The sequence below is a fragment of the Dreissena polymorpha genome, unplaced genomic scaffold, assembly GCF_020536995.1.
Source record: "Dreissena polymorpha isolate Duluth1 unplaced genomic scaffold, UMN_Dpol_1.0 chrUn032, whole genome shotgun sequence".
Classification (NCBI taxonomy): domain Eukaryota; kingdom Metazoa; phylum Mollusca; class Bivalvia; order Myida; family Dreissenidae; genus Dreissena; species Dreissena polymorpha.
In genome coordinates this window covers 248,518-273,811 of record NW_026273346.1, presented here as the reverse complement: position 1 = coordinate 273,811, position 25,294 = coordinate 248,518, and the positions used below count along the sequence as shown (strand labels likewise).

The window sequence follows — 25,294 nt, the reverse complement described above, 5'->3', positions numbered from 1 at the left end:
TGCTCTCGTCCAAGTAAGACAATGTGTCTGAGGACAAGATTGATTTCATGTGGATCAACGAACATTTATTGTTCTAGCTAATGCTATACGCTTTAATATGATCCATATCGCATTCTACTCGATTCCGATAGTTATTTTTGTGAGGCAATTTGGTATATGCAAGAACGGTACCATGGCGAAATTTGAACGGCCAATTCAAAAATGTTTGAATCCATGTATATGTACAATATATGTATTTTTGCATTTTTTTAAATAAATATGATGTTGATCTTTGATATTGTAAAAAGACATCGCACAGATAATTATAACGCCGGAATAAAAGCAGTTTATGTCTGTGTCAATTGTGCTTAAAATAAATCATCAGACCGGTGTTAATATTTACTAAACCAGTTTTTCATGGAATAGCAATGGACATATATAGACCATGGTTTTTATAAACTTGCCTGCATAGACGAATTGAATTTAATGGTTATCTTACTTCGCTATGTAATGGCTCACATATAATTCACTAGTGCACTTATGTTTCATGGAAACAATTAATCATTAGATAAAAAAAAGAAACATGCATTTTTCATCGTAATGTAAAGATGGCACGGGAGTCATCTCTTTAATGGTAAGGTTCGGTTCATTTTAATTAGCGTGATTCCAAGTTAAAAACAACTATTTGTAGAATTTTCCAGAAAGATTTCAATGCGCTTTTAATCGTTATAATATATTACAATGAAGTGTATCGAAGGTACGGCAAACGACTATACAATATATAAAACACAGACTCACAATTCTACTGGTTTCGTTGGTTGTCTGTCTTAATCTGTTGATGAAAAGCATAAAAACAAACTTATCGACAATATAATCCAATTACAATAATGACACCATATTCAGTTGACCAAATGTGGTACGTGTAGTTTGAAGAATAATAAACTTTAACAAGGTATTAATGATCCATGTATTTAAATGTTGATATATCCTGCATACCAATTAACACAGTTTTAACTATTTTTTCTGTTATGCAGACGCATATTTGTGTAGTACTTAGATAAGTAACAACATCAAAGAAAATGTGTTCGTTGCTTAGAATATTTACGCTCAAAAACGTTTTAAATCACAATCAAAATGACATTTATGTTATTGTGTAATTATAAATGTTAGGTTCGTAGGTACAGACACATCGGTAGAACTGCCATAAAATTATCAATATATCCGTATGTGTTATTACATATTGTATCGTCTTTGGCGTTTATTACCGAGCAACAGTATCTGTTATATCCACCAAATACCATTACGAGACCGATCTATCGTTTATTCCGCATCTTAGTGTATCGTTATATTTTCAAGTATTTATAGAGAATTAATAGTATCAATACACTCAGTCGGAACTCATAATCCTTTACATATGTTTCGGACTTGACACCATGCGCTATGTCAATGACAACAATTTAGGAGACGAACGGTTCTTCAGCATAGCAAAGCGTACAGATGTTGTCGTAACGTAAGTGCATTAACGTAAACGTTCTGCAGCAACAAACACAAATTACCGTTTTGTGTTGCAAAAATTATGCTTAAAAATAGTGTGACCTTGTTAGTAAAACCTGGGTTACTGCGAATAGATGAATAAACGATATGTGATCATTGTATGTTAATTTTGTATATGTGTGTTGTATAGTCGAAGACATAACTTGTGTCGCGATTGTTCACGTAATCATTTGAACGGGCAATCCTAAACGTAGCTCTGATTTGAGCATGAAATATGACATTCACTTGGAAAATGTGTGTACTAAGGTCTGGTCAACCGCTAAGATCGGCAAGTTGTACACGAAAAGTGTACTTTAATAATGATATCAAGTTCCACACGACTGAAATGCTCATGAATTTCATTCAAGTGTGATTTGAGTACATTTAAATTCGATTTGAAGGCATTGGACAGACGGATTAAAAAAAATAATGTACACATTTAAGCCGAAATATGTATGTCGTAACGTTATGTCTAAAGTATTTTGCAAATTATCTTCCTGTTGCAGTTGGTTAATGAATATGATCTGCATTTTGCGAATAAAGATACATTTACTTTTTTCATCACGAATGTCAAAGAAAATGTTTGCAAACAAAAGCAACGATGCGAAACGAAACCCTACGTTCACTCTACACACTCTATAATCATTTGCTTTACATACACGAAAAAAGAAAATTACACAATCCGAAAAAAAACGGAAAATATATTACAAATATTAAAATAACGCATTTGTAAGTTGTACATTTCTTTTATAAAAATACATCAATAGATACGTACCATACAAAACTAAAATGTCATAAACGTGGATGTAAAAAAAGAGTTTTTGATGTTATAAAAGTTAAAAGTTATATCTCATGAACGCTTGAACTATGATGTGAATTATCGTAATGAACGCTAGATTTTTGTAATATCGCACTTTCATGCAAATTGGGTATTTTCATACTATATAACCTTGTATTATCATGCCATTATGCAAATCGAGTAATTTCATCTAAATAACAGCAATTCGTATTGATTAACGTTTACGTCACTTCACACAAAGTAGCATTAGAATCGTTCGTCACGTCAAATACTTTTATTTCGTCAGATCTGTATGGACAAAAGCATAGCTATTTGTCATACTATGTCAAGGTTGGATGAAACGATATTCGTTCTGACCCTACCTTCATATATTCGTTGAATTGACCTTTTCACGTAGCCTAGTTCGATAATTGTAGAAGTTTGCCAATATTTTGCCATGCGACTTTTTTATATTAAAATATTGGAAACTCTCATGGTTTGATGTTTTGCGATATAATTGGAAGAAGATAGAGGACATGATTGTTGATAAACCATGAGCATGTATTTAGCTCGAGCGGAATTGAAGAAGAGTGACATCCTGCGTATATGCACTGCGATGATTTTTTATTTTGGGCGCCCTTTATTTATTTGAATATATGAGCCTTTTCAAATATGTCCATTCAATAATTGTGTCCTTTTCATGTATCACACTTCTCGTAAATACGGGCACGCCCTTAAATAAAAAATGTACATGTTTATAAAAAAAAACTATGCATTTAATGTAACAATTTTAACGTTGACCTTCGCAAACATTCTTTCTAGACTTTATCAGAGTTTGGTTGTTTTACGTCATTAAGTTAAACATCTGGTGTATCACATGTCTATATTCCCTATATATAGTAGAACGTTTGTTAGTTTAGTCAGCCATTGTGTATATTTAATAAGCAGATATATGGGACCTTGGCTGGATATTCGCAAAAATTTAAATACCCTATTCCCATCTGGAAATTCGACATTGCCTCAATATTTGAACTAGTTCGAATACCAAATATCCATCTGAGTACACGATTTGCCTCGATATGTGCTATTCTCAAAATACCTAATACCCAGCTTGGTATTCGCTAGGTATTCACCAAATATCATGATGTGAGTTTGTTTTAGATATAAAACAGATATTATTTTATATTTGCCTACAGGATGCTACATGGAAGGTTTCTTTAATCTTACACATGACATTTTCGTGTACATTTTTGAGTTGTTTAGCTTAATGTTATCTCACTTTACATTATCTACGGTTGTCAAACCATGCTATTTGATACATTCACCAATAGCACAATGAGACTGGTCATACATGCAGTATAGTTTGCAATCTTAAACGTCCATAGGAATGTATACTTATATGTTTGCGCTCTAAGTCAACATAATGTTTCCGTTGCTAATTTACTAGAGGCACATGAATATGATAATGAACAGATACTGATATGGTTGTATCTAGGACATGTTGTTATAAAGGACATTTTCACAACTCCTATTCGTAAAACAGTTCATATTAGCCGTGCTTTATGAAAAGGAGGTTTAATGCATGTCCGAAAAGTGTCGCCCCGAAATTAACCAGTGCAGTCCCCACAGGTTAATTAGGGACGACACTTTTCGTCTGAAGTAGATTTTGGCTAGAAGAGAATTCTTTAAGCAGAAAATATCATAAAGGCGGATAGTGTCGTCCCTGATTAGCCTGTGCGACCTGCACAGGAAAATCAGGGACGAAACTTTTCGCACATGCATTTAACACATTTTCCACAGAGCACTGCTCATCTATTTAAAGGGACTTGTTCAACAATTAGTGAAATTGTCCACCTCTTTGTCACAGATTAAATAAATAAAGAACACTGTACACCTGGGATCGAAATAATACGTAGGAAGTAGACACATGCAAAAATATGTTTCGTTTAAGAGCAATCATTATTTGACATTGATGAAACTATAAAAGGTTACAAACGCGAATAACTGAATAATAAGTTTATATTGAGTTCGTTAAATTTTGTGACAATACGTCGTGATTCATTTAAAGAAAAGATATGCATCGAGCTTTTTAACATTCTTAATAGCTGAAAACGTTTGCCTATAACTGTTTAATCCAACATATTAATATAATTTGACCCGCGTCATGCGAACAAGGGTCTAAAACAACATGCATACAAGCGTAGCTTTAGACTAGGCTGCGCATTCGCACTGTCTTATAAGGAACTAAAGTGTCCGCTACAAAGTCACGCGAGATGTCGTGGTCTCATTAGCGGACAAAGAAGCTCCTGATTACGTAACGCGGCTCATTTTATATATATACCTCGACATAAAGTGAATGCTTCATCATCAGATTTCAAATTATCATATACTTAATGAAATATTTATAAACATTAAATTGTATCTTACAAAGTCCCCTTCGTTCTAAATTATTAACGTCATATCAGGCATCCGTATTATATAACGTCGTCTTGTTTGCAGTACCCATCGTTCTACATTAACAACGTCACATTAGGCATCCGTATTATATAACGTCGTCTTGTATGCAGTGCCCTTCGTCTAAATTATCAACGTCATAACAGGCATCCGTAGTATATAACGTCGTCTTGCATCCAGTACCATTCGTTCTACATTAGCAACGTCATAACATACATCCGTAGTATATAACGTCGTCTTGTATGCAGTACCCTTCGTTATACATTATCAACGTCATAACATACATCCGTAGTATAAAACGTTGTTTTATATGCAGTATCCTTCGTTCTACATTATCAACGTCATATACAGGCACCCGTAGTATATAACGTCGTCTCGCATTCAGTACCCTTCGTTCTACATTATCAACGTCATAACAGGCATCTGTAGTATTAAACGTCGTCTTGTATGCAGTACCTTTCGTTCTTCATTATAAACGTCATAAGAGGCATCCGTAGTATATAACGTCGTCTTGCATTCAGTACCCTTCGTTCTACATTATCAACGTCATAACATACATCCGTAGTATATAACGTCGTCTTGTATGCAGTACCCTTCGTTCTACATTATCAACGTCATATACAGGCATCTGTAGTATATAACGTCGTCTTGCATTCAGTACCCTTCGTTCTACATCATCAACGTCATAACAGGCATCCGAAGTATATAACGTCGTCTTGTATGCAGTACCCTTCGTTCTACATTTTCAACGTCACAACAGGCATCCGTGTTATATAACGTCGTCTTGTATGCAGTACCCTTCGTTCTACATTATCAATTTCATAACAGGCATCCGTTGTATATAACGTCGTCTTGTATACAGTTGTGATGTGATTTAAAGTTACTAATATCATCTGAAAAAGCTACCCACCTAATATGGAAAACTCGACAGTCAGCTTGTGACTAGGTTAGGCCAATAAAGACGAGTATTTTGTACGAAGTAAGGTCATGAATCTTACAAACACAGGAACCCTCATCCGATTCTATTTGAACTTCCAAATACGATATACATACAAGTGGATGCAGTTAATAGAACTCAACAAAGATGAATCCCTCCTTTAACACAAATGGGACAAACCGTATACAAATTGTAATGCAGGTAGAATGTTGACCGACCATATCAGTTATGTTACACAACTTCATAAGTTATTGTAAGCGCACATTTTCTGGTATCCGCTCAATCCACAATACACATAGGATTATTTCAGATAGGTCAATTCACAACCGTAAGTGTGTTTTTTAATCTGTTTCAATAATGCTTTACACATTATACATACATGTAAACAGTCTGTATTATTCACTTCATTATCTGGAACAATTCACTGCCGCGTATTTAAGCATGTGTTTGTCTTTGTTGCGTCGTCGTTGGTTGTTTCTTGTGATTCTGAACACAATGCGCGGTGTTTGGTTCCTTGACATAAATAAAGCATAACGAATTATAATAAGACAGTTGTCTTACTGACGAAGGTCAAGTTTCACTTTGTTTATATTTAAGTATGCCAGTTTTTTTTTATAATTCAACTTGAACGGTCCTTGAGCGGGTTTTACACTGGACTATCGTATGTCTTAAATCTATCATGTGCACATTTGTACAGATTGTAATGAAGAAATTATCCCATATTTGGATGCAGTGACTAATATTTCTTAAACGTATAAGAAATTTGATGTTTCCGTCCAAATGTAGCAATGCTATTTTCAAATACGATATCTGTTTGGATTCATAAATACGTGTTCATATCACATTAGTCTTTGTCGTGTAAAACGCTTAATTACACTTAACTAACTAACTTGTTCATATTTGTCTAGCCGCGAAGAAGGATGTCCTACAGCGCTTTACTTGTTGACCTTGTGACGGATTTAGGGGGTTGCGGCCGCTCCCAATGGTTGACAGCTTTTGTCGGTCAGGGTGCAAAGATTGGTGCCGCATTGAGCATGCTTCATATGACATTTAATGGCCAACGTTCAAATTTCCGATGCGATCACCCACACATCTTGCTATCAAATGCGACATTTCTCTTTGATAACGCATGCAAAATTGAAAACGGCACTGGACAATGCGATAATGTTGTTTTCGAGAACAGCATTCATACTGTTGTAGACGAGGTAATTACTTTTGTATGAAAAACAAACACATTGGTTAAATGACAATGTGACTGTTTAGACATTATTTAATTCTTCAAAACACGTATTGATAAATGCGTTCGTACTAATGCATTTATGGGTAATTATATGCGCATGCTTTGTGAGCAGTTAACATGAAACAAGAAGTTATATTTTCAGTGGGACCTTGTTTGTGAACGGAGTTGGATAGTGGCAATTATAACAACTATTCAGATGGCCGGTGTGCTGGTTGGATGCTTCATTTCCGGTCACCTTGGCGACCTTATAGGCCGCAAACCTACATTCTATCTTTCTCAACTGATCCTGTTTGTTTTCAACATTGTTGCATATTTTTCGGTGAACTGGCAGATGTATGCCGTCATTCGATTTGCACTTGGAATGGGTATGCATCAATATCAAATTTATGCGTATTTATATTCTGCTTTTACAAGACATCAAATTGCATAATAAACTGTGTTTAAACGTTTAATGTAATTATGATAAGGGATTTTAAATCGTGATTTGTCCTCTGGTTATATTACTTTTATTTTGAAGTTTTGAGAGTCTGTCTTCATCAAATTTATGAAAATATTTCCATAGTTTTGTTACAGGCGTCAATAAAAGGAGTGTACTCAAACTAGTAATGGTGTTCAAATTACTTTTTGTAGGAATTGGCTTTTTCCTGACGGTGCATATGAACTTGATCACAGAAATGGCTCCGTCTGTCTGGCGGACTCGCATCATCGCTGTCCCCACCTGGGCGATTGGATGTTCCAGTCTTGCTCTTGTTGCTTGGCTTTTAAAGGACTGGAGACACATCCATCTTGCAAATGCCGTCATTGTGCTCCCATTTCTTCTTACATTTTTGTAAGTTATACATATTTAATAACGACATATTATATATCATATTATTTGGGCATCGCAGATATTAATTTTTTTATGATATTTTCATTTGCAACACTTTACAACAAAGTTAGTTTTAATTTGTATATACCCACTGTATGCAACCATATGAGTGCTTATTTACTCGATATAAGATTAGAGTTTCTATATATCGCTTTATTTTTTCTCTGAAACAGTTTCATTGATGAAAGTGTACGATGGCTAATAACAAAAGGTCGTTATAACGCTGCCAACAACTTGATCAATCGAATAGCCCGAATGAACAAGAAGCCGAAACCGAACACTAGCAAACTCATAGAAGTGGCTACACTGCACGCTCAAAGCGACAACTCTAAGGATACACACTCTGTTATTGACCTGTTTAAAGAAAGAAGAATGGGAAATATTACCTTAGGTCTCATCTTTATATGGTAAATTCCATAGCTCAAAAGAAGCGCCTCTAAAACCGTTTCAAACCCTCGACGTTGTGCTTTTCATTTACCGCTCCAAGGCGGTATTACTAGTACTATTAATTATTGTTTGCGTTAATCTTGTAGTTTCGTAATATTTCTCATGAAATGACAATTTGGCACTTGTCTAAAATTAGGAACATTGTACATTGTAGTAGAATAATAATTATCCACTGCTAATACAACTGGAGTTTGTTTGTATTTAATTATATTTTCAACGAAAGCATTATATAATAAATACCTATTAAATTAAACAAGCAATATTAGGTTCATCGTCACATTACCTAGTTTAGTTGATTTAACTTGTTCAAATTCCTTCTGAATTTTTTTTTTGTATGGATCGGCGATAACTAATACTTAACTTATATCATCATTTTAATTCTAATTTTATTTTACTTATGGTATCAAAAGAGCCACAATTTAACAAAAATATGTAAAAACAAATTTCTACACTTAAACATTCACTGTTCACACTGCGCTCTTGCAACAGGATTACCATCAGCTTTTCTTACTACGGCCTCACGTTTGGTGTGGGCAGCCTGGCCGGGAACCTGTACATGAACATGTTTCTTCTGAACATTATCGAGACGCCCGCTTCTTTCGTCATCATGTACTTCGTGAACAGGTACCTGAAGGAATGGAAACTTAATACTTTTTGAAAGGTTTCTAGTAAATTTCCTTTGATGTTTTGTTCACTCATTTTCTTGTTTGTTTCCTTTAGTTTTACAGCTACAGCAAAAACGCTTAGTTCCGAAATTAACTTAAAGAACCGCCCGTGGACAATAATTGATTTGTTGTGCCATACGTTTCACCAGAGTTTGTTGTTGTTCGCCATTATTGGCGGAGTTATACTTATAGAACATAGCGTACTCAACTGTTGCATTTTGTATATACCAAATTGCGGTTTCCTTTTGTACTTATCTGTTGATCAGATTTGGCAGTAAGAAGTGTCTTATGGCGACTATACAGTTCACGACTCTCTGTGGGTTAGCTGCCGGCATCGTACAGTATATAGGTGGGTATGTGATAACAGCGGAATAAGGTTAAGGTTTCTAATTAATTAGTTACAATCATCTGTGTTTATTTGTCACACATTTTCACAAAACCGCTGACCTCTCATCAAGGTCCTAACCGGTTACTCAAAAAATTGGTTTTGACACAACAACAAATAAAATTATATTTAAAACTCTAATGCTGGTTACACGCGTTTATTGCTATTGCAATTTAAGGTTTTAAATATTAAATCCATATAAAAGAGGTGATGAATAAAATTAATGGTATGATGCACAGCGTTTGCAGAGCAGATACGTAATAATTATCCTCTTATGTCTCGTCTAAAGTAGACTGCAGACTAAAACGAATGTGTAAATGATCGTTGCATTCTCCCCGGTTTACATTTGGCATACGATTTTAAGCTTTTTTATGTAGACACTCCGCATCGCGGCCTTGTCACAAACGTGTTTGCTTTGGCTTCAAAGCTTGGCCTAGCTGTCGGATGGGGCTGTATCATTACATACGAAGTGGAGCTCTATCCCACTGTAGTCAGGTAAGCCAAACAAGTACATTTTTAAGGTTTAAGCAATACTGTCCTTAGTATTTGATAGTCTTAATATTGGACGAGATTGTTACTAAAAACAATTTTAGTACTTGCTTTTAAAATTCAAATTACTAAGGTCATATTTGCCCCAATCATTCTCAGTTTTTGTTCATATCACGTGTTTCAAAAAACGACAACACATCTTCAATAAGCAGAATAAAACGTTGAACAAGAATTAAACAGCATAGCACATAGCAAAAATCTTTTCCACGTTTTATGCATGATTTTATACCGGTTGTTAAAATAAGAAATATTATTTGCAATCATTTTTAGAACGATAGCGTATGGTTTGCACAACACGGCAGCACGAGTTGGTGGTATGGTGGCTCCACAGATTGTGTTCTTGGTAAGAAAGTTGTAAGGAACAAAAGTTTAAAACACCTTATCCCTAGAATTTGAATTAAAATATCATCATCTATCACGCGTTTGCAAATGCTATTCGCAATCGTGTCATTCGTAAGTGAATGATCATGTATTTGAAATTGCGTATATGTATGACATGTGTTCCCTAATTTCAATCAACTCCTCGCTGTAAAGATCAGACATGCATAGAAACTTCATTGTGGTATAAAAACTATATGTATGATAATTATTGTTTTCATACGAACTATGTATATAAAACTAAAGATGAAATGCTTTGTTGGTGTTCATCCAACAATCTACAAATGCTTCACATGTTCAATTAAAACCGTTAGAAGAATATTGGTAACAATATGAAACACATTTTATTCACTCTACCTGCAGAATGAATCGGTACCTGGCGTGATGTACTTCATAAGCACCGCATTACTTCTCATCTCCGCTGTAATATGCTGCACGTTCCCGGACACGAGCGGCAAGGAGCTTGATGACACGCTCAGTTCCGAGAAGAACCTTGTAACCGTAACAACTGTGCTTAAAAGCAGTCCAGACAAAACAGATGATGGTTTAAAACCGCACCAAGATACGGGAGAAAGTGATCTAAAATACTGACAACCTATAAACGTAAATCCAGGCTCTCAATGAAAACGTCGCAAAGTAAACCTTCGTTCTATAAAATTTTGAATAAACATTTTAAATTGCTTGAATAGCATTAACATTTTTTAAAGAAAACAATCGTTTCCGATGATATTTTAACATTAGAGCACAGGACCAGACTACAGTGAGTAGTAGCTGAGTTGTTATAGAATGAACAACGACATGGAATGGTTTCGCACATGTTACCTAGTCTATTAGGGTAAAGAGTGACCAAATGTTAGATGTATTTTACTATGTGATTTTGACAATATAGTATTAGACAAAGACTCCTTTAAAATAACCTTACCAGAGATGAGGTCAAAGGTAAGTACGTAATTGTCGAGCAGGCTTAGTACAAATACAATGGCTTTAATATAAAAAGCACACGAAACTGCTTTATAAATTATATTTTTTGTTACGTATGCATTATTACAAAATACGATTCATAATATAGAATTTATATAGCCATTATGTTAAGAGGTTAGATTATCCGTATATATTTACACAAATACGGCTTCCATATATAAAGATTTGCCAGTTAAGGATGATGTTATATCCAGACATTATATGGTTAACCACAACTTATTTCTAGACTCCATCAAAATTCAAACGTTGCCAAATAAATAATTTGAGTATGTTAAATGGTATTTAAAACTGTCATGAACTACCCCTTATTTTTTCTACCTTATAATATGTCACATACAATTGAATGCTTAAGTGTATAACATATTTTGCGATAAGAATTAAACATTCATTTACTTGTAAATAGTTATTCCTTTTAAGTTACACGTTTTTTATGTGTTTGCTTGCATAAATGTTTCTACTTTGCTTTAAATGTTTGAACGTTATATGTGGCATCATATATTGTTAATTAAATTCTAAATCTATAAAATAATTCATAGATCAATTTATGAGAGTTATTTGCAGATTCTTACACCTATTGTACTAGCAGTAGAATTTCTGACATAATAATTTATCAAACAATGATATATCGTGAAATATGACACATATTCGTTTTGTGAAAACAGAAACAAATATTTGCTTAAGATTTATACACATATATCATGGTATATTTTAATAAGGCTTTAATTATTCCTAAATGTCTAAGATCGAATAAAACACTTCCCGTTATAAACCCCACTTTATACGCCAGGTGTTGCAATATGTTTCAATGATAATTTGATTAAATTGTAGTTTGGGAAATGATTATAGTAACATAAATACTCAAAATCAACAAGTATTTAGCAAATATTTCGTACAATAAAGGTAGGCCATTAAATATTTGTGTTCCTTATAGCAATAGTCAAAATGTTAACGCTAGATGTGGTATGGTAACATAGATTTAACGAGATACAAAATGCTCGTTTTTATTATGTGTGAAACAATATATTCAATTTCAATTTCCTGCAGCAATATCTTTTTATGCGACACACTGCAAAATGTTGTATATTGTTAAATCTATGTTACCAGACCACATCTAGCGTTGCGCATTTGGCTATTGTTAAAAGGAACAATGATTTTTTATGTGTCAACTTTATTTTTTTCGAAATATAGTAAGAACTATTCGATGATTATGAGTGTTGATGGGCTTTTAACTACATGCAAATACAAACACTGTATGAGATTTCTAGTGACTGTTACTACAAATATTATGACACATGATTTACCACTGTTCAAATCGTGTATTGATAAATGTGCTTGTATTGGAATCATAATTATTGACGACAAACCAATAATATTAAAATGAATAGAATGTTAATAAAAATTCAAACCTATGTTTACGTTATTTTTAATTATCAAACAAGACGTACGTCTTCATCTTCAGACATGCATATACTTATTTTAATTAACTCAACAACACGAAAGATGAATTGACAAATTTCTCGTCCTAAATATAGTTCAAATGTCCAATAAAAGGATTAAGCCTCGTATTCATTAAAGAAACATTAAACAATTCAATATTCGCCAATTAGTACCAGACGTTTAATGTAAAAGACAGCCTTTGAGTGTCAGCCGCTTAATGGAAAAGTTAAACAGTTTTTGGTTTCGCCAATTCGAATATTGTCCACGAAAATATTATATCAAACACGAGCATGCATTTTTTTCATCACATCAGTCAACTTTCGCGGAGATGTAAATCTATCGAACATTAAACAAATCCAAGATGGCTTCTTGTCGGCCATCTTTAAAGCGGGTATATACGATCTTGTCAAATATTTATTAATTAATATAAAATGTGCTAAAAACTTATTATACATATATTTCAATATAAACTAAAATAAAAGTTAAGAAGAACATGTGTCGAAAAATGCTAAATAAGCCAGATATTTAATTCTGAAATCGAAAAAGGCTGTACAGCCGAATTCGCCAGCATGTATATCATGCATGTACGGTTTGAATCTAAATTAAGTTTAACGGTTCATTTGAAATTCCTGCAGCGGTATCGATTCATACGACACCCGAACACTTACTAAAAAGACGAATGCATCGGTTATTGTAGAAAAATATGTACGAATTATCTTCGTCACAATCTGCTCGGGGCGCTTATTTGTATTTGCTGCATTTTATGAAATTCGTCTTAAATGTATCATTTTTTTCACATATCAAAATCGTATAATCTCGCTTTAATGTGGTATATGTAAGAATTATATCAAGTAAAGCTAAGAAGAAGATCGATTCATAGCAAACACTTCGTTGACCAACTTTCCAAACAATATGGTGACCCATGCATACTACGTATCAAAATGTTTGTAGGGGTAAGGTTATAGTCGAGGCAAAAGAAATCCGTGTTGTCATCCTGTAGTCCTTTATTAAAGGCAAGTGTGCACCAAAGCACCTCTGTTTGATGGTCGTACAAAGAAGAACTGTCTAAGAAGAAGTTTATACCAACTGGCGTAAATGCAAGAACAATGATACCAGAACAAAATTGTGTGTGTGTGTAATTCGGTTCTGTTTACAACACATAGTTATTCGTAAAAAACAACTTATGGTTTAGTTGAACTGTTAACATTTTCTTTCATAATACTTATTATTAGGAAATAGACAAACGTACGAAAAAATAAATCAGCAGCCATTTGCCACTTATGATGAGCTATGTCAATACAGATTTAAAAACAACATTGTAATTGACATTAACACTTCTTAATTGGAGCTTAATAAGGCGTTTGCTTTTATCAAATTTAAAATAATAAATATCATTTTAAGTCATCAAAAGAGGTCGATCATGTTTGTATGTGTAGTTGAGTTAAAAAGAAACAGAACATGTGTTCATGTCAGTGTAAGATCGTTTGTTATTTCACGAGTGATCATAGAAAATATATTTTCACGAGTGGCGCTGCCGATCTTACACTGACATGAACAAATATCCTCTATATCTTGTTTAATCTATGTTACCAGACCACATGTAGCGTTTAAATTTTTACTATTGCTATAGATCTATATATTTTTTTTAAGACAACCGGAAAATCGACAAGGACAAACATAACTACATTAAAAGCCCATAAACACCCAAAGTCAACGAATGTTTCGTACACTATTTCGTAAAATAAAGTTTTAAAAAAAATGTTCCTTATGTTCGCGTATATTGCAATGAGCGAAATTAGATTTGGTGTGTCCAAGTAGTCATTTATAATAGGAAAGTTATTTTGAGGCAAACTTAGCCTTATGTGGTCATTCAAGTGACTACCCTCTAAAACATATTGGCATTTGATAAGACATTCTGTAATTTATTTCTTCAAAATAGTTACAGGTTCGATACTGTCTGAATATTTTGACATTATGTCTTGTTTTAACATATAATAAGCAATGCATATGCTTTCATTATAAATGTCTAATTTAAAATAGGACAATATCCATATTTTTCTTACTTTTATGTTTAATTAAGTTTCTTGTGTTTTCTTAGTACTGCAGAACGAGCTCATACTTTTATATTTGTAACGCTATTCACTGTTCAACTACCAATTACAGAATTCATGCTAACAGATTAAGATTTATTATTTATTATAGTCTCATCCAATATTAACATTTATCACAGATTTGCATATATAAAACAATAAGATAAAACATTGGCCACTTATAGAATGAGTTATAAGAGACTTAGAAGACTTATACATGACAATTAATATGCGTGTTAAAATCTATATTGCCACCACCAATCTTACTATTTGTCATACAGATTTGTTGTCGAATATTATCCAATACTGTGAATTGTGACATTATCGCACAAATAATTAACCACCAAAAGAGAACATTCCACCATCATGACATACCACGGTAAGCTGATTAGTGGTGATGATATATACTTCTTACCTAGTATATGTCTTTTAAGATCCATAAAATTGATACATTGCATATGACCACTATACAAAAGCCTTAAAAAGGGACTTTGATATACATTACATGCATAACAACATACATTGTCTGTACAAACAAATTAGCCATTGCTAATCATTGTACAAATATAGTCGGACAATGGAAAACGTAGTGATGTCTAACAAACAAGAGAATATTGGCCTAAATAAGGCTACTTGACATTATAATGGTACTAAAACAAGGCACCACTGGATAATTTAAGAATTTGATGTTGAAGAAGAAAGTGTTAAGACACAAGTCAGCTATTGATACATCACAGTGTTCCAATTTATATTGCTAGGCAATAAAGAGCAACTGTTAACTATACAACCATAAAACCAACTATACATATTTACAACCATGTTGAGTACAATTACTCAAAGATTAAAATACAAAGTATTACACATAGGTGAATAAAATACCAGTTGACCAGTTTGTTTAAAATCCTCTATCTAGTTATTTACATAGGTATAATGAGCGTAATTTAAGAATTTCAAAACAGGATTTGGCAGTTATTCTTATCAAAAGTGGGTCAGAGAACACCGAAATAGTCTCCTCTAACAATGACATATTTTCAAAGTTTTGGTTAACTATACAGGCTTTCTGGGTGAGAACATGTGTAATATGGCTGTACACAGAACACTGAAACAGAACATGAGACTCATCTTCAATCGAGTCACAGAATGAACATTTTCGATCAATGACATCGAAATTTTCATATCGTCCAGTTTCGATCCTAAGTGGTGCTACACCACACCTGAATTTACTAAATGCTGTACGGTGATTTAAAGGCAGGATCATTTTACAATAATTTTCAGAACCATAGATGTGTTTAAACAAACAATATTTCCTAAGTTTATTACGTCCATTACCTCGACCACTTCCCTCACGATTAATAGTTGCATGCCTGTACTACATACTATTAAAAAATCTTGTCTCTTACAATTACAGGTAGTGTATAATTAGTATTCAAGCTACTCAAATCACAAAACTCTTCACAGTTTAAAACGCTAATCTTAGTTTTAACTAAATAGCACCAGTTTCTACAGTTACCTTTACCCTTGGATAGAGCCCAGAGTGCAATTCGTTTGTTAAGTCTGCATTCTTGCATTGCAGACAATCGACACCAATGACTGCATATACTTTTCCACTGTCGCGCAATAGTAGGAACAAAACCCAATACGCCTGCTACAGCTGCATTGGGAGTATATCTACCAACCCCTAGAAAAAACCTCATCGCCCGATTATGTACTGCGCTTATACATGAAAAGGATTTTGTTCCCCAACTTGCCGAGCCATACTCTATCACGGGCCAAACTAAACTCTCATACAACTTAGTATAGACATCGTATGTAAACCCTCCTGCAGTTTTACATTTAGTTATAAGGAGCCCCAACGCCCGACTAGCACTCTGTGCAACCACCTTGTCTGTAATATTAAAGTCCAAATGGTCTTGCAATAAAATACCCAGGTAGGTATATCTATCCACGGTTGACACCACTGATTCACCACATTTGAAAACACTGTCACATTTTTGGATACTATTAGGTCTGAAGTGAACAAAATTTCTTTTCTTATCGTTAATAACCATATCATTTGACGAACACCAGCTATCTAAATGGTTTAACAATAATTGTAGACTTTGTTGACTATCTGCTAGTAATACAATGTCGTCTGCATATAACAGAATACAAATAATGTCTTCATCGACCTTTATACCTATACCAGTAGCTTTTAAGTAAGTAGCTAGATCATTGATATAAAAATTGAACAATAAAGGCGACAACGAACACCCTTGTCTTTAGCCACAATTGACATCAAACCAGTCTGTCTTTAACCCATTCAACCGGACACAGGAAGAAACTGAACTATACAAAGATTTTATACTGGAGAACATTTGTCCATGTATTCCAATTCGTGTAAGACGTCTCCATAATTTAACCCTGTTAATAAAATCGTACGCTTTTTTGAAATAAGATTTAACGTTAATTCCCGTCAGTGTTTATTGCAGTTTGTATCCTTCTTTTAAAGAATCTTGCATAACAACATACATTTTTATGTCGGCACAAAGGCAATTGTTCGTCTAAACGTGCTGATTGCTTCCTATTCCAGAATCGATTAAAATGTCTGTTATGTTTTCCGGTAAAGTGCAAGTCTTTAACATCTCCCATCTTAATTGCCGTTTTTCCCAGTTTAAAAAGTTAAACATATCAGATTTAGAACGTTATTTCCCTTTTCGGACGTTCTTCGTGTTGAGAAAATTAACTGCTGGTTAACATATGATTACCGTACATAACAAAAGCCGTCTTGACTCTAAACCGTTTTTCAATACAGTCAATTTTGTAATTAGGTTTTAACTTAATTTTTCCATTTGTATGCCCAGTTTTCTATTTTCACTCGTGTCTGCTTCAATTTCAAGACCTGATAATTTTGGTCTCCTGGTGGTGTTTTTTGGAATGTATTATTTCTAAATTCATCAACAGGGACAATAATATGATATGATACACATATTCTAGTTTTATATGAATTTCCTCGAGTATATATTTCATAAAATAGTGTGCATATATAGATGTATATAACTCACTATATATCGATTAACAGTTCTGCTCATAATAAGAAAGAAACAAACACCATGTGAAGGAGTTTGCATAAAACAAAATGATGCGTTGGAATACCAGAACACTTTAAATGCTCATTTAGTGAGACAATTGGACACAATTTTGTGTAAATAAGGTAATTCGCTTGCAAACTTTGTCGAACGGAATGTTTACAATCTCCCCATGTGTTTCCTTTAAATATTTACAGGATCTGTTTCTGTAGAAACGCTAATGCTTAGTGACAGAGAACATCGTAGGACCTTTTGTGGTAGAAAATCATTTGCGATTGTACGCAAAGGTTGTTTCCAATATTTAAATTCGGTTCTGTTCTTGTTCGCTTTGAAAAATAATAGTACATTTGATTTGACTAAATTCGCTTCTTGTAAGGACACAAATTTTTAAGTCACGGTACTGTTACATGCATATATGTCAGTGCCAGGTTTATGTCGTGTTGCCAAAATGGTTTTCGGAGTATAAATAGAACACATCTTGCACATGTTATTCTTCCAGATCACATTAAATAGAGCAATAGGTGTGTTAATTATCTGCGTGTATCTGAATAGAGCCGTTTCGGCTGTTTTGCTGTAGTAAAAACACATGATCGACCCAACTAAATTCTGATCAAAAAGATATAAGGCCACTCTAAATTGATTTGTTGGTCGTCGGATTTGCCGCACCTATTTTTTTCAAAATGGAAAAACAATATATAATTTTTTACCGCTCGCACTCATGTAACCTTCTGTAACCATAGCCGCATGTGTGTGTTTTTAATTTGTGAAAAAAAGCAATCTCGCAGAAACGATTTCGACGCTGAATACGAATGCCAAATATAGTGTTTCGTAACCTTTTGAATCGATAACTGAAGACGCTCAAAAATTTGATCGAGACGACTAGAAGAAATGGCTTCCTACGTGAGCAGCACATCGTTCGCTGTCGTGACCGTTTTAACAAATTGCGGTGAAAATTTGCTGCAGCTGACCCTTATACATATAAACACATCTGCTTCGATCTGTGACTTATTTGAATGTGTTTGTTCACGTTCGAACATGCAACTATCAGAAGATACCGTTGAAGCATGTTCAATTTGAAACAACATCGGGAAACATGACGAAAGATTTGTTATGCCTTTTCTTCCTTAAATGGGCATATGGACGGTATTTCCCTACATGTAGGCACATTTTTCCTATAACACAATTTTAAGTGAGCAAAAAATAAACATAAAATCCATTAAAGGCTGGTTCTAACAGAGTCACAGGGACAATAATTTAAAAGTATTAGAATACTTTTTTTTCGCTCGCCTCTTCAACTTTTTTTCAAAAACATCCGTATACCAACAAATCAATTTGGAGTGGCCTAACCTAGTCATACATGTATTTGAGGATATCTTTAAACCTTTAAACAGCGTTTCCAATAATCGTTTTCGCTACTAATCTTCTTTGGTGTTAGACATTCACTAGTAATGTTAGACACTACTTAGTAACGCTTAATTAAATGTGGCAAAATTAACCTCTCTATAATTGTGTTCATCGTTAAGAACGAAACATCAGACTAATTGAATTTTATTCAAATTGGTTTTGGTTTAACTACCCGTGGTGAACATATTCTTTAACCTGAACTGACCCGAAAAATTACTCATTAATTGAAGTTCACATATATACATATTTAAAAGATAGAAATGAATACGAACTCTGAAAATGCAACACGCGGAAACAATAAACGTTTTTGTGACAAATACGAAAACATTTGATTGTGAACTCAAATGACGTGAAAGCGAATATTTTTAAATCACCGTATCACTACATTATTTGTTTTATTTTATTGCCAAAAGCGAGCAAACTCGCCCAATTAGAAACCATGTTTACATGCCCAAGGTTTTCCAAAATGTTGCAATGAAAATGTAATCGTCGTGTAGTTGGATTAAGATAAATACAAAAATGCAAATACAAAAATCTATGAGATTTTTTGTCTGTTATTATTAACTGTATGAACTGTTATTAAAATTAAATTATGTTCAAATCTTGTAGCACATTTTTTCTTTGACGCATAATTATCGACGGCATTCAACAAATAAGCATTTAATCTTAAATTAACTTCTATAAAAGAGTTCAAACCCTTACGATATTTTCAATTATCATACAACACTTATTTCTTCATCTTCAGACATGCATGCATTTATTTCAATAAACTCAAGTACACAATAAATAAAAGGTATTTATTGTCATCAACAGAGTCCCAATGTCCACACTTGAATGGTTTCGCCTCTTATTCATTTAAGCAACGTTTAACGATTCAATCTTTATTTCGAGATTCAGCGCCGATAATTGTTGGACGCTTAATGGGAATGCTAAACCGATTTAAGCTTTAAGAAATTCTCAAATCTATTTCGTAATTTGCGTTTGACCGTTTTCGAAGTTGGGATGACTGACAGTTTGAGATTAAAATTGCTATTTTTAATGTCAAAGTATAATGTAATATGTTGCGACATCGTCTCACATAGCTTATGACTGTATGTGAATCAAGTAAACATATCATTTAAAGAGACACAATTTTCTCCAGCATGGCTATAAGTCTTTATTTTCTCAATTATTAAATAAGTCATTAGTATTTCTTATCATGTAGATAAATATAAAAAATATAGAAATAAGGAAACTCCAAAATATAATACATATAGGATCTGGCATGAGTTGTCATATCATACCATATTTTATCAAACGAGTTCAGGAATTATGTTAGTAAGCGAGCCTTTGGCGAGCTTACTAACGAATTTCCTGGACGAGTTTAATAAAATATGGTATGATATGACAACGAGTGTCAGATCTTTTTTATCACATGCTTTTAAATGACCAAATTAAATAAATATTTAATCAAACATAATGATAAATCTCGAATATTGTTTACATTTCCTGACGTCATTTGGAATGCCTCGGCTTTTACAAAGCAAAATAACAAAATGCGATTAGTCAATAAACGAAAACTAAGCCAATGAAAACGCTTAAAAATGTTGTATTGCACATGTGTAATATAAAAAAATATGTAATGGTTGTATTACATTGGACACAGGGTATAGCATGTGATAAAAGGAGAGTTTCAAATCGCTAGTCTTTTATTTAAGGCAAGTGTCAAAATTTTAGTAATATGCAGGGCAAAAATCATAGGATAGCACTAAATGTAAAATCAATTTTTGTCAGCAATGTTGTATATTGTCCGATATTATTATTTATTAGTTTAATTACCATTTTACTATTCGCTGATTGGATACAAACCAGAGCACCAGCTTTGAAACGTTATGACGCACTTCTTTTTCTTGGATAAAAATATCTTTCGAAACAAATTATCATATAATTGAATATTCGGGGCATCTTTGTGCAATGATTAGAAATCCGCTTCGCCGTTTTTATTTATAATAAGTTTAACGGAAATCTTTATCTCTCATTTAATAGATCAAACCTGCTTCAGGTCGATAATCTTTATTTTGACAAACGCGAACGCTATGATTTGGATTTAGACTTTGTTTGATTATGAACAAAAGAAGTGTCATGTAAAGTTATCGAATGTTAAAGAAGAAGTTCTGAGGACAACTTTAAGTTTGATGTTTTATGGCCGCCAGTTTGTCGAAATGATTTTTATCAGTCTGCAATTCGGGATTTTATCAACGAAAATATCGTTTCGACATGCAATTGTACATACTGTAGTATGCTCATCAATCGTATATATTTCGACCAAAATGTCTCACAACACTGTGACAGTATTTCACAAATATAAAATAGCCGTCAGTCGGTCATCTTGAATTTTATCGACATACAAGTTACGACATACACCAGTATTCTATTTAAACATGACCGAGAGAAATGTGTGTAAGATATAATAAATACGTTATTCGCAGGAAAAAAAATCAACCAAGATATCTGCCAGCGTGAATTTCTTTTTAGTGTCGGCCAATGTAAATATTTTCAGCAAAATTATTTACGAGTATAACTGCTTCTATTTTAAAAAAGGAATCTCCAATCATTCCCAAAATATGTAGAGGAAAATAGACTTTTTCAAGGCCATTTTTATGTGATCTGTGCAAAATTTTTGCATGTAATTTAAACAAAAGTAAAACAAAGTCGTCTTTTCTGATGATTCAGGTCTTTTTTTTAAATCAAGTTGATAAGCCGACATAACAGAAAATAATACTAACAAATTGAAAAATGAATTGGATAGGCCAGCGTATCAACTGAAACAGAAAATCACAATGAAAATTACAAATGAATTTGATAAGCCGACATAACAGAAAAAAATACTAACAAATTGAAAAATGAATTGGATAAGCCAGCGTATCAACTTACAGAAAATCACAATGAAAATTAAAAATGAATTTGATAAGCCGACATAACAGAAAATAATACTAACTATGGAAACGTATATGGTACACCCTGATACTGTTATGATGTCAACATTCTATGACGGCGTGATATGAAAAAGTAGTCATGTCGTCAAAAATAACTCATCATGTCGACTAAAACAACGATGGCAAGTCAATTTCAAAAGAGCATGACGCCTAAAATTATGTTGATTTGTCGACATAAGATATGTTGTCAAGACGTAAACAATCCGCATGTTGGAATAAGAGCCTAAATTTCTGACAATATTTTATCCTTAAGCCGTTTTGTAAATTTAACTATTTCTGTGTTGTTTACTGTATGACGGCATATATCTTGATGACTTGCAAGTAACAAAATGTTGACATGGCGATATAATTGAAGGAGTCGATATATTTTATGTGGACAAATGGTGTTGTTTAAAAATTATGGAATCGTATATGGTACCCAAATAATATGGTTATGCCGGATTAGATTATATCGACTTACTGTGAAATAACATGGTATGTCTTCATAGTTTTGGATTTTAAAATCTGTGTTAGGGTTTCAAAAAATGCTCATCACTTCTTTGTCGCTTCAGATGTAACCTTCATATTTGGTAAGCATGTGTATATGGACAAGACCTTACTATACGCACACAATGTTCGACCCCTTTTACATTGACCTTGAACTTAGGGTCCGCGTTTAGGTTTCAAAATCAGCTTTCAGGTTTCGAAAAATGCTCATAACTTCTATCAAAGCATTTTTTCGCGGTCATATGTCATCCTATAGAGACAGCTCTTCTTTATTCAACTTTAACCATTTCTATAACTCTCAAAACATTTAAATGAAACTACAAAACACTGTTATTCGTGTCAATGTAATCATTTGATTCGATGAGTTATTGCCCATAATGTTTGTATGTCTGCACTCAGCAGTCACTAATTGAATTTGTATAAAAAATATAGAAGTACCAAGATGCGCGTACGGTCACATATGTATATATGTAAATGCATACGTACGTACGTACGTACTTATTGAATATGTATTAAAAAATATAGAAGTATACATACATACGCACGCACGCACGCACGCACGCCCGCCCGCCCGCCCGCCCGCACGCACGCACGCACGCACGCACGACAACACACACACACACACACACACACACACACACACACACACACACACACACACACACACACACACACACACACACACATACATACATACATACATACATACATACATACATACATACTATTGGTCCTTTCAATGCCTATGTCAACAAATTGGCTGCCCAGTGTTTAGCTCACATAAGCACTTAAGTGCTCATGGTAATATTTGATCGACCTGTGTCCGTCGTGAAACTTTGCCTTGTGAACACTAGAGACCGCATTTTTTGTCCGATCTTCATGAATCTTTGTCAGGGCATTTATTCAAATCATACCTCAACCGAGTTCTAAACTGGTCATGTGGGGTCGGAAACAAGGTCACTTGGTAAAAAAAATAAAGACCTTGTGAATACTTTAGAAGTCACTTTTACTTTGCTAAAATGTTTGTGTAAATGATATGTCGCTTCTTGAGTTCGAAAATGGTTCTGGTCGGTTGAAAAACATGGCCGCCAGGGGGGCGGGGCAGTTTTCCGGACATGGCTATAAAGTTACATTGTAAGTCACATTTTTCCCTATCATGAAACTTAGTCAGAATATTTGTTTTATTGATTTCATGGACGAGTTCGAATATGGTCAAGATCGGTGGGAAAAATGGCTTTTAGGGGGTGGGGCAGTTTTCTCTATATGTATAGTTTGTTTGAAACTGGTTCTGGCTGTCAAAAAACTTGGCCACCGTGGGTTTATTTTCCATAAATTTTATGTAGTAAAAGAAGTTGTGAACACCCTTAAAGACACTTTTTTGCAAATCACTATGAAACTTTTTTTTCCAGTTATATATATATATATATATATATATATATATATATATATATATATATATATATATATATATATATATATATATATACGACCAATGATGTTTAAATTGTACTAGCAAGTGTAAAGGCATAGAGAGAAACATTAATAAGAGCATTTAAAGTGGCCTTTTCACAGATGTTGGCATATTTTGAAGTTTGTCATTAAATGCTTTATATTGATAAATGTTAACATTGGATCTTAAAAGCTCCAGTAAAAAAATCAAGAATAAAATTTAAAAAAGGAAAAAAAAAGTAGCCGGTACCAGGGCTCGAACCAGTGACCCCCGGAGTCCTGGAGTTAGTCTGAAGTAAAAATCGCATTAGCCCTCTCGGCTAATCCGCCGGGCGTTCGCAGAGTACATATTTTATACATTATATAAGCAATCTTCGTAGTTTCGTAAATTTAAACGACAATAACAGAACTCTCCAAATTATTCAATCGTTTCGCGTCGCAACGCTTTATAATTTTTAGGTTTTCAAATCGTCAAAAGATACATATACTGGCTATATTGGACTATGGTAAATGTTCAGTAATACTGTTACCTCACTAATATCATAACTCAAACGAAAATTTGCGAATCTGAAACAACTTTTTCAATTTTATCAATTTACCAAACCGTGAAAAGATCCCTTTAATGATGCAGATATTTTTTAGTGTGTATAGATAATCAATGCTGTATAAATGATGTAAACATTGTAATAACAGATGAAAATTCAATAATCCTCGCGTTTAAAATCTATGTCTGTGATAAAATGGTATTAAAAAGTTCCCATTCTCTATCAAAGGATTCTTAATTGTTTTTTGTAATTGAAATTTTTCTCAAGTTATCATATTCATATTTGAGGTATTTCTTGGCTCCTGCTATGCTTGGAATGATTTTTTGTTTGTTTTACACTTGTATTAGTATAGCTTTAAAAATAAAATAACATTATTTATGGTACTAGCAGACTTCGTTAAATATTCAAGAAGAAAAGTTGTCTTATCAATAAATGGAAAAGATTGTCTAGGTAACATTTCGTCAATAATTGTTTTAGATATCTGACATTCCCAGAATAAATGTTCTAAAGTTTCATCACTTTGTATGCATAAAGAACATAATGGATCATAAGTAATTTTCATTTTATTTAAGAGACTATTTGTTCCAAGTATTCTGTGAGTTATTCTATATTGGAACCACTGCACTTTTACGTCATTGGTTATTAAAAT

General features: G+C 33.5%; 1 protein-coding gene across 3 annotated transcripts; it reads left to right on the top strand.

The window, feature by feature from the left end:
- The first annotated feature begins 5,877 nt into the window (after positions 1 to 5,877).
- Positions 5,878 to 12,603, top strand: LOC127863743 (solute carrier family 22 member 16-like). 3 transcript variants are annotated; one of them, XM_052403384.1, is made up of 10 exons: positions 5,878 to 6,009; positions 6,590 to 6,886; positions 7,064 to 7,286; positions 7,552 to 7,750; positions 7,963 to 8,196; positions 8,726 to 8,860; positions 9,168 to 9,250; positions 9,664 to 9,781; positions 10,106 to 10,178; positions 10,577 to 12,603. In XM_052403384.1, the coding sequence occupies exons 2-10, from the start codon at positions 6,602 to 6,604 to the stop codon at positions 10,802 to 10,804; spliced, it is 1,578 nt and encodes a 525-aa protein (XP_052259344.1). In that variant the 5' UTR covers positions 5,878 to 6,009; positions 6,590 to 6,601; the 3' UTR covers positions 10,805 to 12,603. The 3 variants fall into 3 exon arrangements, with proteins under 3 accessions (XP_052259344.1, XP_052259343.1, XP_052259345.1); XM_052403383.1 differs by lacking the exon at positions 5,878 to 6,009 and adding an exon at positions 6,112 to 6,250; XM_052403385.1 differs by lacking the exon at positions 5,878 to 6,009 and adding an exon at positions 6,112 to 6,250 and having other exon boundaries at positions 10,106 to 10,189; positions 10,577 to 10,736.
- The last annotated feature ends 12,691 nt before the right edge of the window (positions 12,604 to 25,294 follow it).

What these genes read in the sequence shown, in the direction of transcription:
- LOC127863743 (XM_052403384.1), top strand. Translation starts at nt 6,602, where the DNA reads ATGTCCTACAGCGCTTTACTTGTTGACCTTGTGACGGATTTAGGGGGT. An exon ending in TTCATACTGTTGTAGACGAG is followed by an intron (nt 6,887 to 7,063) that starts GTAATTACTTTT and finishes TTATATTTTCAG; the next exon opens with TGGGACCTTGTTTGTGAACG. An exon ending in CTCTATCCCACTGTAGTCAG is followed by an intron (nt 9,782 to 10,105) that starts GTAAGCCAAACA and finishes AATCATTTTTAG; the next exon opens with AACGATAGCGTATGGTTTGC.